Here is a 14,532-nt window from a genome sequence, read left to right as displayed (position 1 = left end):
TGAGGGTCTTAAAAAACTAAACATGGCTAAAATATATGGACTGGTTTGTGTTGAGCTGCGATCTACTATAAATAAAGAAGGTTCAGAGTAACCTATAAATCCTTTTTTCATTCAATTTTTCTGTGCGTACAGAAGGAAAGTTTTAGGTGTGTCCAGACCGGACACACTGTGCTGCAAAGGGTTAAAACCTGCAAGAACAAGACAAACTTAAACGTTTAAAACTATATAGGTTTATATAAAGAATATTAGAATTCTACGGGAAAAACGTTTAGTCACAAAACTCCATAAGGATATGTTTTTTAGAAAGCCTAAAATTATTCTTAGGACCTCTGGTTAGTTCTGTAAACGCTGTGTGAACAATATGCAATACTTACAAGAGTTAAAGTATTTTTTGAAATTATCATGCCAACATATTTGCTAACAAAGAATAAAAAGTTTGTAATTATCTCCAGTACAGCAAGAAATGATGCCAATAAAATTTGAAAAAGCTTGAGAAACAGCAGAGTATTTAAACAGTAATTTCTTGAAAATATTCTTTTTCTATGATTGGAAATTGAACAAAATTCTTTAAAATCATAAACATAATTAAAAATAGGCAATCAAAATCTGATATCAAACGTCAAGCCAAGCATCTCGGATCATGCAAATTCCATTCACATTCACAGAATAGAGTTCCCTATGTGAATAGAAAGTTTTGTTGTTCTTAATGCCCTATCTGATAGTATTTATTCTAGGGAAAAAAAACGAAACGTAAACCTTAATATTTTAAAAATCTTCATCCATAATTGCATAAGTACAGGAAAAATTAGAAAGGGGTGTTGACTGTTGTGGCAAATGTTTATTTTCTTTCATTTGCTCTATTTTCATTAGAGTCTTGCTTAAATGATCTTTCTTTAGTCATTCAACCTTCGGTAATATCATTTTGTAATTTTTTTTCTAAAGAAAATTGGTTAACAAAGATAATTGTGTTTGTCTAATATCATTTTGTGTCTTCTAACCGAACAAAGCGAAACTAGTTACTTTCAAGAAAGAAATTTAAAGCGTAAGAAAGAAATGAAACAATTACATTTTTTATTCTAAAAAATAGGAAGGACATCTTAGAATTAAAGTTTCTAATGATAAATCTGTGAAATAAGAAAGAATACCGAGAAAATGTATAAACGCCTTTCCAGAGAAATACCTCAAGAAAGAGAAATTTTCAGAGGAAGTTTAAATTGTTAAAAAAACGCAATGTCGAACTAAAATGTTTTCAGTATTTCCAAATTAATGTTTAGGCCTTTTTAGGCCGTTTTACATACCTAGCATATTTGTTCAAATGCATTTATAACGTTCAAGTACATGTTATACGTATATATATGCATCTGCTAAAGGACCCTTATTTTTCCTTGATACGTCAGAGGAAATGTCATTTCTCCTTTGGCAAATAAACAATAATTTATTATAATTTTTACGTTTTGTTTCTACTGTAAAAAAAATGTTTTAACATTTCTATTTTTTTTTGTATAATTTTATAATGTATCATATATTCGGGCAAACTTTTATAGCATTTTAATGATTATTATTCATCAGTCCAATTTGACTTTTATATTTCACGGTTCTAAATTATTTGAGCAGCATATTAATTTAATTTACTTTATTTAAGTTACAACAATATTGAAATACTGTTTTTGGAGGTAATAATTAAAATTATGCTAAATATAAGTATATAATCTCAGCAACAAAAGCGTTGGATTCTTAAAGTCTTTATTTCAATTGTCTTCTCTTTGTTTTTGAATTGTACGAAACAAATGGTCAAGGTAATTGTACAACACTTTCAATTTTTCTACACTGATAGTTTTTCTCGAATTCGATTCCCTTCGAACGAGCTATCTGCACTGTGAATTTTATGTAGACGATCCACATGCATATTGTGAGTAAATTCTAGACAATTCTGTGTTTTACAATGATCAAATTCTCCTTTCTACATCGGCCTGACAATGAACCTGAGGCAACTGCATCTGGATAATACTTTATAAATATTGTGTAGGTCTGTTTCTGGTAGCTGATGTTGCAGCATTGTTCTCATATATGGCCGATACAAGTCTTGAACGATAGTTAGAGGTAATTTTAGCTATTCTACTTACAAAACAACCACTGTTTATACTTCATAGTATTCCAGGAAGAAAACATTTTCACATCTTAACTTTAGCTTACATCAGGCAGGTTCAGTGAGGTTGAGATCAGGGTATTTGCAAGATTTTGAATTTTCCAAGTACATTTTCATATTCTTCAAATTATTCTATCATTGATTTTGAGGTAAGAATCGGTGCATTAACAATCTAATATAGGTCCTTCTTTTGAGACTTAAAATTTGAAAACGACTGTCTTTACGAAATCGGTGCATTAACAATCTAATATAGGTCCTTCTTTTGAGACTTAAAATTTGAAAACGACTGTCTTTACGAAATGTCTTTCAAAACAATTTTGTGTTTACAGAAACTGCAAATTAAGTATGTTTAAAATCATTACCGGTCCACCTCTGTACTCTATTTTGAATGTGATACAGCCTTAATCACACAGAGTTCTCCACATAAAAATGTTTGTAGAAATGGCAAATATACTGAAGATGAGACCATTGATGAAAATCACATACGTTTCATTGTGTATTTTTCAAATTTTGCTGTCGTGACAGTAGTGAAACGTATAATCTAACAAAGACGTTGGTTGTCGTAGACTTTGCTATAGGTGATCGACTGTGAATATTAAAAGCTGTTAAGTTCTCGACAAATAGTTTTTGACAAAGTTGTGAGTGTGACTCAGTGAAAGTTGTGAAGTGTGACCTCAGCAGAAAGTTGAATTCTAATACAAACTGAATAGCCGTTGCTTATGTTCCTGAATAGATTTCTTTATTAATACTTAAGAATATTTTCAGAGAAATATCTCTTACCCTGTCAGTTAATCTGGTCGGACAGTGTCTTCTCATGTGCACATTGACGCGAGGCTAGGCACTATGGGTCTTGATACATAAAAACGACCTGCGATAATTTTTAATAAAAGCTAAAAGCCCAGACGAGCAAGAATAATTATTTTTTTAAATTATAGTATAACTATTATTTTTGTGTTATAAGTTTAATGTTTGAAATCTACACCTTAAATATCACCGCAAATTCAAATTTCTATTGCTGTTGATAAAATTCGAAATCATTCAGCATTCCTAACCAGAAATGCACACGGTGGGCCAAAATTTCACATAAGATATTCTCCGAGTGCTTCAGTTTGACTGTCCAGTACGTTACATGTGAATTCATGCAGTCTAACTTTCTCCCACTATATTTATAAAAATGGCTATCAGTACTGTATTTCGTTTCAGCTTGTGTAAAGTTAGAGCAAATGTCAAAAATCTACTTAATTTTAATGTTATCCCTGTATTAAGCTTTCTTTCCTTGTTGATGCATTACTTTTAAAATGTCGAAGCCAATTCAACATTCCATTTTGAGTGCTTCTGATGAAAATAAATGTGTTACTTTCAGTTCTACCATATATTGTTTTCCTATTTGTCTAACCATTTCTGGAGAAAACGGCTTGTATTTGCCTCTTTTTTCAGTTATAATTTATTATTAGTATTCAGCTTAGAAAGACAGACAGACACTATATACATGATATCATCCGGGATAGCTAACACAGTATTATACGAGATATTTCGTGTTGTAATACAAACGCAATTAAGGTAAGTAGTATAAAAATACGGGTTCACCTGCACGCGGTGTGCGGTGTGGGCGTGGTCAATGACGTCACAGAGGGCGGGGCTAAAGGCAACGTCATCACACTAGGAGGCGTGGTTTCGAGTGGAGTTGAGTTGTTCGTAGACTACTGATTGAGTTGTAGACCTCCTGCTTTTCATTAAAAGTTAGTTTTTTTTAATTTGGCAACGGAGTCATGGCGTCCTGTAGGGATGAAAAATGAAAATAATCTATTTAGGAATTGCTCATGGCGTCCTCTAGGGACGAAAAAAGAAAATAATTTATTTAGAAGTTTCTTTTATTAAAAAAATGTTGTATGATTTAAAATATAGAATTGAACTCTCAAACAAAATATCTCACCAGCTCAGTAGTTTGAAGATTTTAACCACTAAGCTGACGGGATACATTCAGATTCAGGTAAAAAAGCCTATATAAGAAAATGGAATTTGAATCAGCTCATCAATTGCAATTATGCCTACCCCAGGAGAAGCCACCGTTGCGGTGTGTTTATACACTGTTTTATGTGTTATTTTATCATCCATCTATATTTTTACAGAATTTCATAAAATTCCTATTGATTTTACGCTACGTCTTAACGACAGTGGGAATTTATCATTATCCATATGAAGAATAATTCAATAGGTTATGAATATGAATTTATCGTATCAGGATCCGGCTCATGTTGCAAGTTTTGGTGGTGTTGAAGCTTTACATCATGCTGCAGGAGGTAAAGTTTCCAGGAAAGAGATTCAAACATGGTTAGAGGGAATAGATGCGTACACGCTTCACAAACCGATTCGCCGAAAATTTCCAACGAATAGAGTAATCGTGTATTCTATAGATCAACAATGGCAAGCTGATTTAGTGGATGTTTCACATTTACGTGATCATAATGATGGTTATCGATATATATTAACCTGTATTGACATATTATCCAAATATGCATGGGCTGTTCCTCTGAAACAAAAGAGAGGAGAAGATATTGTGAAAGCGTTTCAAAAAATAATGAGTCAACGTAAACCAAAATTCCTTCAAACGGATCAGGGCACCGAATTTAAAAATAAAGTGTTTATAAAATTTTTAAAAAGAAATCAAGTTAAACTTTTCAATACATTCAATACTACCAAAGCATCCGTGGTGGAAAGGTTTAATCGCACTTTGAAAACAAAAATGTGGAAATACTTTACGACTCGAAATACGTATAAATATGTAGATGTCTTGGATAAATTAATAGAAAGTTATAATGCTACTTTTCATTCAAGTATAAAGCGAGCTCCCTTAGAAGTCAATTCAGAAAATGAGAGTGATGTATGGTTTACCTTGTATGAAGATCATCCTTCTAACGTTTCTAAATGTATATTCGCTGTAGGAGATGTGGTACGTGTTTCCAAACTAAAGCTTACTTTCGAAAAAGGTTATGAAACCAATTGGACGGAAGAACTATTTGTGGTGACAGAGTGTGTTAAAAGACATCCAGCCGTGTATAGAATTAAAGATTTACTTGAAGACTCAGTAAAAGGAACGTTTTATGCACAAGAGTTGCAGAAAGTGAGACTGAAAGAGGAATATCGCATTGAAAAAATTTTAAAGAAACGTATGCGTAAGAAACAGACAGAATACTTTGTAAAATATCGCGGTTATCCCGACAAATTCAATCAATGGATTCCAGCTTCTAATTTACTCTCGATATAAAGTGTGAGAAAATATTGTATCCGAATCATTTGTGAAAATGAGTTTCTACGTAACACTTCCGAGCGATAGCTCTATGAATTACTTCTCCGAAAATAAAATTTCACATTTTATAACACGTTTACCTGTTCCCATTGAATTAAAAGGTATGTGGGAAGTTGGTTTGGTTGAATTGCTATATCCCCACACATGGCACAATGTGAATGCAGACAATAACTTAATTGGATTTGTTTTAGAGAAAGATGGTGAAATGTTAGGTCGTAGATTACCTCCAGGATGTTATGAAACAGTACCTGATATTTTAAAAGCTATTTATATTAAAGAACATCAAAACAAAATAATTTTTAATTATAACCCAGTAACAAAACGAGTGAAAATCAAAGTGAAAAATAACGCTAAAGTGATTTTACATGATGGGTTAGCACAAATGTTAGGTTTTGAACCTATGGAAATTACATCTACAGATGATAGTTCCGAAACTGTTGTAGAAAGTCCTTTTGCAGCCGACCCCTGTGCACATTATCGTGTATTAATGATATATACGGATATTGTAGAACCTCAAATCGTAGGAGATGTTTTAGCTCCTCTACTTCGAATTGTAAGAGTAACTGGTAGCGATGGAGAAGTGGTGAGTGCACTATTTGATAGACCTCATTATTTACCTGTGAATCGGAAAATGATAGACACTTTGGAAATCGATATAAGAACGCATATGGGAGCATTTACGCCATTTGAACGAGGAAGGTCATACGTGAAACTTCATTTCCGTCAAAAATACTTGTCATAATGTATGTACCTTGTCAGTGTTGTCAAAAATCTTTTGAAGATTATTATGTACAACAAACAGGACATGGATTGAATTATTATCAAGGTAATCTTTATCAGAGAGGATACGGATTAGGGGGTCTATTCAGATCCTTCTTTCGCGCTGCCGTACCTCTTATTAAATCAGGAGCCAAAGCAATTGGAAAACAAGTATGAAAACAAGTATAGTGGACTGAATTTGTTAAATGATGTATCACAAGGACAAGATGTAAAAGAGGCTGCTAAGCGTCGACTGAAAGAAGCCGGAAATATATTAACGGATAAAGCTGCTACTAAAGTGAAGAATATGATTGGTTCTGGACGAGTCAATAAAAAGCAGAAACGTAGGAAAAAGCGTACCATTTCTCACCGATCAAAGAAGGTGAAAGCACAGGATATTTTCTCTTAAAAAAAAAAAAAAAAAAGTATGACTTCGTATATACATCGAGACTCTCCCGTTTGCGTCAAATCTGAATTAGATTTATTTACCATTCCTCCTACGCAAACAGCTATAGAAAAAGGACAGTTTGTGGAATATCACCCTCTCGCAAATATACGAGATGGAGGACCTATCGAATTTAATATTTCTGGCAGTGGTGAAGACTATATTGATCTAGCTGCTTCTTATATACACGTGAAAGTTAAAGTAGTTAAGGCAGACGGATCCAGTTTAACGGACAAAGAACCGGTTGCCCCTGTAAATTTATTTTTACATTCTCTCTTTTCGCAAGTAGATGTAAGTTTAAATGAAAGAAACATTTCATCTGCGACAAATACCTATCCCTATAGAGCCTTCATCGAAACATTATTGAATTATGGGGAAGATGCAAAGAAAAGTTTACTCACCTGCGAAGGATTTTTCCAAGACACTTCACCTAATAAAATAGATGTCTTAGCTCAAGATGCGGATGCTGGACTAAAAGCTCGCGGTGAACTTATAAAAAACAGTCAAAGTGTGGATTTGATAGGACAATTACATTGTGACATTTTTCAACAAAATCGACTCATGTTAAATTTAGCTGATGTGAAAATTAAAATGGTGCGTAGTAAATCTGCTTTCTGTCTAGTTTCTACTGAGAAAGATGCCGATTATAAAGTGATCTTGGATCATGCTTCTTTGTTTATCAGAAAAGTAAAAGTAAACCCTGGAGTCTCTCTCGGACATGTAAAAGCGTTGGAAAAAAGTTCTGCTAAATACCCTATAGATCGAGTATTATGCAAAACATATTCAGTATCTAAGGGAAGTTGGTCTTTTATGCAAGATAATGTATTTTTAGGATTGATGCCCAAGCGAGTCATTATTACTTGTGTAGAAAATGCTGCAATGAATGGACAATATTCAATGAATCCTTTTCTGTTTGCCCATCATCATGTCAACTTTATATCGATTTATGTAGATGGACAACCCGTTCCATGTAAACCAATGGACCTTGATTTCGAATCTAATCATTATGTGCGTGCTTACCACAGTTTATTTTCTGGATTTAATCGCGACAAAGGCATCTATTTATCTCGAGAAGAATTTGTGAAAGGGCATGTGTTATATGCTTTCGATTTAACTCCAGATATGTGTGATGGATCTCATTTTAACTTACAGCATCAAGGTAATTTGCGAGTAGAAATTAAATTTGCTAAAGCTCTCTCTGTGACTCTCTCGGTGCTAGTCTATGCAGAATTTCAAAACGTGATTGAAATAACAAAATCTCGTCATGTACTATGCGATTTTGCTAATTAAGCAATGGACAGCCGTGAAATAAACAGAGCACTCTCTCAGAATGCAAAGACACGAAAAGCATTTCTGGGAGTTTTTGCAAGTGATCGACTCCCTATCGAGATCAAGAAATATCCAAGTTGCTTTATAGCTAATGTAGATCGTGCATCTGAATCCGGTAGTCACTGGTTAGCCTTTTACATTTCATCCCCACAGCATTTAGAATTTTTCGATTCCTATGGACATGACCCATCCTATTTTCCTGGACCGATAGCCAAGTATGCAGAACGATTTCCACAGATGGACTTTAATTCGATGACTCTCCAAACTAATGTAACGGCAGTATGTGGTCAATATTGCATATACTATTTACATTGTAAATGTCGTGGACAATCTCTCAATGATATATTGTTATCTTTCATACCTCAACATATATCTAATGATATTAAAGTATATAATTTTGTAATCAAGAAATTTCATGTAAGATCTTCTTTCTATCAATAAATACATTTAAACTTTATACATTATGTGTCTTGTCTCATTTAATATGGAATTTCCAAAGCTACAACATCCTTTCACAATGGTGATTTCGGGACCCACTGGATATGGGAAAACCTATTTTGTACGAGAACTGTTAAAGTATAAAGAGGAAATGTTTTCAACGATTCCCGATAAAGTAGTATGGTGTTATGGAATTTACCAACCTCTGTATAATGATATACCGAATGTTACTTTTGTCGAAGGTTTACCAATTAAATATCAAGAATATTTAGGTTCCAACACATTATTCATCATAGACGATTTGATGAGTGAATGTGGGAATGATAAACGTCTGACTAACTTATTTACAAAAGGAAGTCATCATTTAAATTTAAGCGTTATTTTTATCACACAAAACTTTTTTCACAAGGGAAAAGAAATGCGTGAAGTGACTTTAAATGCACACTATTTGATTTTGTGTAAAAACAGAAGAGATGTCAGTCAAATCGTACATTTAGGAAAACAGCTCTTTCCGCGTCATTTAAAGTTTTTTCAAGAAGTATATGAAGATGCAACCAAGAAACCTTTTTCTTATTTATTCATTGATCTGCGCAGTGAAACTCCGGAAGAATTACGTTTACGCACCCAAATTTTACCTAACCAAGTACAGTATGTTTATCAAATGAAACATTATTAAAAAATAATAAAAACAACAGCTTTATAAAATGCATCATCATTTTATAAAATGACGCTGGTCAAGAAACAGCTAAGACAGTTACAGCTGTTAAACATTTGTCCGTTAAAGTTACGGAAACAGCTGTTAAAGAAAATTAATATCAATTGCATAAAAGCTATATGCGAATGTAGTTTAAACATACTCAAAGGAAACGTTCCATTGTCGGAGCAACAAAAGAAGTCTCTCTGTAAGCATAAAACAACTTTACGAAAATTAGGAAATCGTAAGATTTCTCTTGTGAAGAAACGAAAATTAATTTTACAAAAAGGAGGTTTTCTAAACGTTTTGATTCCTGCTGCTCTCAGTGTTCTTACAGGACTAATCAATGGAGTTCACTAAGAAATATGTGTTAGTTCCAGAAGAGATGATGACAAAGCATACCATTTCTGATAAACAGTTAAGTGAATTGGATAAAGCCATGATGCATATTTTAAACAGTTCAGTTGACGATCGTGAGAAAATAGTGCGTTATTATGAACTTTTACAAAAGAAATTGAACTTAAAGGAATACAATTCACCCTTTAAACCTCCTAAAGACGACTCACAAAATTCTTTAGACGATTCAGCTGAGATGAAGAAAGTGAAAAGGAAGAAGAAGCCCCCTCATCTGTGACAGACGGCGACAAACAGATGACTGCAACTGATTATTCTACTGTTATCTTAGACAGTGTACCTTTACGAATGAGAAGAAAAGCACAAAATGCATTAGCTATTTTAAAGCGACATCCTGATATTCTTAAGTGGAATGATAAAGGCGAAGTACTTTATCATAAGGAAAAAATTAAGCATTCAAATATTATAGACTTATTCAATATCCTTTTTACAACCAAAAAGAAAAAGATTAATATTCCTGCTAAAAACGAATTTTTAAAAGCCTTGACTGAAATCAACATGCCAATGGACTATATCAAAAATGAAAACTTACAGAATCATGATGTTAATATGAAAAAAAAAAAATATTGCATGTTAAATCTGTAAAACATATACGTTCTCCACGAAAATGGGAACCTTATTAAATGAATAAAATCATTATTTTTATATATAGACTCTTTCTTCTCTCTACAATCAATATTTGTTTTACATCGTTTTTAAATGTTATGAAAAACATTCATTTCACCAAGAAGCTTTTACCTTTCAATACATTTATTTTCAAAGAATAAATTTCTGTATTATACATAAAATATACTTGGAATTTTCTTTCATTAGTTAATGTCAAATTAACAGCAATATCCATTTACTGACATTTGATATACACGTTTGCTTTAAAATTAAAACAAAATTTCAATATATTTCTATTAAAAACATAAGGAAAAAAAAATAGTCATAACATCAACCAAACACAGAAATTTAAATAGAATAGCTGTACTTATATCAATGCATTTTTATAATCTTCATAACATTTCGATTCAAAAAACCTATCACAAAATAAATGAACAATTTTTTCCTGCCTTAAAGAATCTCTTATATTTTTAAAATTAATACATAAAAATATATCTTCACCAATATAATTCATCAACACTTATCGTAATACATTCTTGTCTTGTCTTGTTTGGGAAGGACAGTCTGTCCGGCGTCATATGTATATTACGTTATCAGGGTAAGATAGGTTAATGGAAAACTCTGATAATCACTGAAAACTTATTTGAAAGAGTTGTTATTCTTAAGTTTGACATTACATATATGCATAAGGGGAATCTTAAAAGCATCATCCACTTATCATGATAGAGTAATGGAAAATTTCTAAAACTCTGATAATCATATGCGAAAGAATGTATTATCTTAAGGTTGTTGTTGCTATTCCAAGTTTGACAATACATACATAAGTGAAGGAAGATCCTTGATAAGCGTTGTAGACTTCACGTTATCATGATAAGGGTTAATGGAAGTTGAAGTTGTATTCGAAAGAAAGGGTTATCCTGGTTCAGATTACACAAATCTGGAATGTTGGAGAACATTCTTTAATCCCTATAAAAGGTGTTTCAGAAATGGAAGAAGTCAGTTCGCTCGACAATCTCGGAAAGAGCAAGTCTTCCTGATTAATATTTTCTAAATTGAAAATGTCAACTTTTGAAAATGATGTTGCTGGAGATCTGATAATCAGTATGGTTCCGGAACATGTAAGTTTTTTTTTTTTTTTTTTTATAAAATATTTTATTTTGCAAAAATTATTTTAGGGTGGATCATTCTTTCAGGACCTCTTATGTTAGGGAAAAGTTTTAAAATGGATTATTACAGATTAAGTTTTTCAGTTTGTTAGGTATGTTTTACATGATTTTACGGTGTGAATTTTTAGTATCAGTGTATGTTTTGAAGTTTTAATACCTCATTCGAAAGTTTAAACTTATAACGTGAACTTAGTTAACGCTGATAAATGTTTCTTGAAGAGGTATTGATATTTAATTACATATGTATAGTTGTGATTTTTGATATTACATTTTCAGTTTTATGTATTGCATATAATTTGCAAAGTTTTTGTGTTTTAAGAAAGGTAGCGGTACGGTATCAGAAAATGTAGTATGTTAACAATAATCCTTCTCCGTTACACGCTTAAGACATGAATGAATCTTAAATTCCGAAATAACTATGTTTCTCAGTACTTGAAATGCAACGTAAATCCATGTATACATTAAATGTTAGAAAAGAAAAAATATCGGTAGTTAGTTAAATATTTTAGATACACACTTTCTATTGAAAATATATTCTTGTTTTGGGGTAGAAGAATTCTATTTGTTATCTTTTAAGTAACGATACAATTGGCAATCTTGCTTTGTGACTTTAACCAGCTTTGCACACGTGACCCTTTTGTGAAGAGTTTCTACCTGATCATTATCAGCGATCGTTTCCGTATTTGTAAAGATTCTCACTTAACTGCTCGCTTTCAGGGTATTATTCACTTCATGTTTTTCCGTATCTTTGAGTTAAATGCGAAAGGATTTAAATCTTGAGGAAACTATGTTTAGTTATATCTGTTATGTTTAAGCGTGTTATGTGAAATAGTTGGGGTAGATGAGAAATTTTTATTACACTTTGCGTGACGCATATTTATATAATATGTAACATACACCTTGAAAAGATATATACTTATAGGGTTCCCCTTTAATTTTCCTAGGTCTGTACCATCTGTTCTAAATTCTTTACCCGCAAGGAGAGTTTAACCAGACATATGAAAACTCATACCGGAGAAAAAAGTTTTACTTGCGATGTTTGTCAGAAAGCATTTGCAAGAAATTCTGACTTGAAACGTCATGCTTTGATCCATATCAAGCCTTCTAAAGAATACTCTTGTAATATTTGCGACCAAGTGTTCACTCAAAAGAGTGAATTGCTACAACATGTGCGCACGGCTCATTACGCTAAAAGGAAGGTCGATGCGCTCTATCGTCCCGTTAAAAAAATGAGGAAAGAAGGTGCTTTAAACGTACTTAGTGTACATACGTTTACACCCTCTGAGGAAAATGCGTCCGACTTTTTGTTATGTTTTGAAGAGATGCGCCCCCAAATTACATCAAAATTACAAGAAGAATTAGCCGACAAATCTGCTATTAAATGGTATGTCGTGGCAAAAGTTCATTTAACACGCACAACACGGGATGGGGAATTAGATACTATTGCCCCCCATTTCCGATCTAAATGTGCTATTGAATTAATGGAGGAAACTGTGGAAGGTCATGTGGAAGAGGGAATTCAAAAAATCCTAAAGTCCTTCGAAGCATTTACTCAGCGGGGATCGGGATGGATTCTCGATAAAATAAATCAATTAGATTTATGTGTGGCAAAATATCATCCGCTTGCCCCGAGTAGTTACATCCCCCTTCCCAAAAAGCTGGCTGATAAGAAAGCCATTTTAAATATCCAGAACATGGACTTAAAATGCTTCGTATGGTGTCTACTAGCACATAAAATGAAGATTCACTGGAAAAATAACCCTGAACGAGTTAGTCATTACATACCCTATGAAGCAGATATTAAATTAGGCAAGATCCAGTGTCCCGTTCCAGTCACGAAAATACCAGTCATTGAAAGACTGAATAATATCCGTATTAACGTCTTCGGATATGAAGATGATGAAGTGTTCCCCCTCTATGTATCCTCTCAAGAAAATGAGGACTGTATTAATTTGCTCTACATTTCTAATGAAGGAGGCAGTCATTATTGCCTCATTAGAAATTTTTCGCGGTTAATGGGAGATTTAACACGTCTTAAGGCATGCACTTTTTACTGCTATCGCTGTCTCCACAGATTTTCGGAAGAGCGAAATTTAAAAAAGCACATGACTTTCTGCAAAGAACACTCACCGCGGCATATTAAAATGCCTTCGGAGGAAGATAAATTTCTTTCATTTAGAAATCAACATTTCCAACATCCAATTCCATATATCATATATGCTGACTTTGAGGCTATCGTCAAAAAAGTGCATACGTCGGAACCGAGTCATGCTACCTCATACACACAACCCATTATGAAGCATGAAGCTTGCGGGTACGCTTACATCATAATAGGTCCCGATGGCAAAAGTTTAAAACCTGCTCACGTGTATCGAGGATCAGATGCGGTAGATAATTTTCTGCAAAATATCATCCGTGAAAAAGATGAACTTGCGGAAACATTAACTCACATCGTTCCATTAATTATGACACCCCAACAAGAGCAGGACTTTTTAACGGCTACGATTTGCAATCTGTGTAAGAAGCCTCTTTATAAGGATCGCGTTCGCGATCACGATCACTTGACGGGACATTACAGAGGAGCATTACACAGTTTATGCAATCTGAAATATCGCTTGCAGAAAAAGATACCGGTGGTCTTCCATAATTTGAAGCATTATGACGCTCACCATATAATGCAGGGACTGGGAAAGATCGAAGACCATCAAATTGAAGTCATCGCTACGAATATGGAAAAATATATCACTTTTGCCCTTAGCAAGAAACACAATAAGATCAAAGTTTCTTTACAATTCATCGACAGTTTCCAGTTTTTGAATACATCTCTTGAAAAACTGGTACAAAATCTGCCTGCAGAAAAATTCGACATTTTAAAGGAAAATGTAAGAGAAGGGGATCTTTCTCTTCTCTTGAAAAAGGGCATTTACCCTTACGATTACATCCAGTCCTTTGAGATGTTTGAAGAGACGGCGTTACCACCTCCTGCCGCCTTTCACAATAGTTTAACGGACGAGGAGATTTCAGCGTCAGATTACGAACATGCACAGGCAGTATGGAACAGCTTCAACATCCGTACAATGGGGGAATATCACGACTTGTACGTGAAATCAGACGTTTTACAACTGGCAGACGTATTCGAAAATTTTAGGAAATTGTGTTTGCAATTTTATGAAATCGATTGTGCTCATGTAATGACATCACCCGGTCTGTCCTGGCAAGCATGTTTAA

General features: G+C 33.5%; 1 protein-coding gene across 1 annotated transcript; it reads left to right on the top strand.

Annotated features, from left to right (window-relative positions):
* Nucleotides 1-6,639: 6,639 nt before the first annotated feature.
* LOC118202106 (uncharacterized protein F54H12.2-like) lies at nt 6,640-7,947 on the top strand. Its single transcript, XM_035374259.2, has one exon. It carries the CDS (start codon nt 6,640-6,642, stop codon nt 7,945-7,947), a length of 1,308 nt encoding a protein of 435 aa, XP_035230150.2.
* The last annotated feature ends 6,585 nt before the right edge of the window (nt 7,948-14,532 follow it).

Source organism: Stegodyphus dumicola, chromosome 4, assembly GCF_044657685.1.
Source record: "Stegodyphus dumicola isolate Sdum_Otavi_A_Nest chromosome 4, ASM4465768v1".
NCBI classification, from domain to species: Eukaryota; Metazoa; Arthropoda; class Arachnida; order Araneae; family Eresidae; genus Stegodyphus; species Stegodyphus dumicola.
This window is presented reverse-complemented; position numbering and strand designations above follow the sequence as displayed.

Coding starts and splice junctions, on each gene's coding strand:
- LOC118202106 (XM_035374259.2), top strand. CDS start 6,640: ATGACTTCGTATATACATCGAGACTCTCCCGTTTGCGTCAAATCTGAA.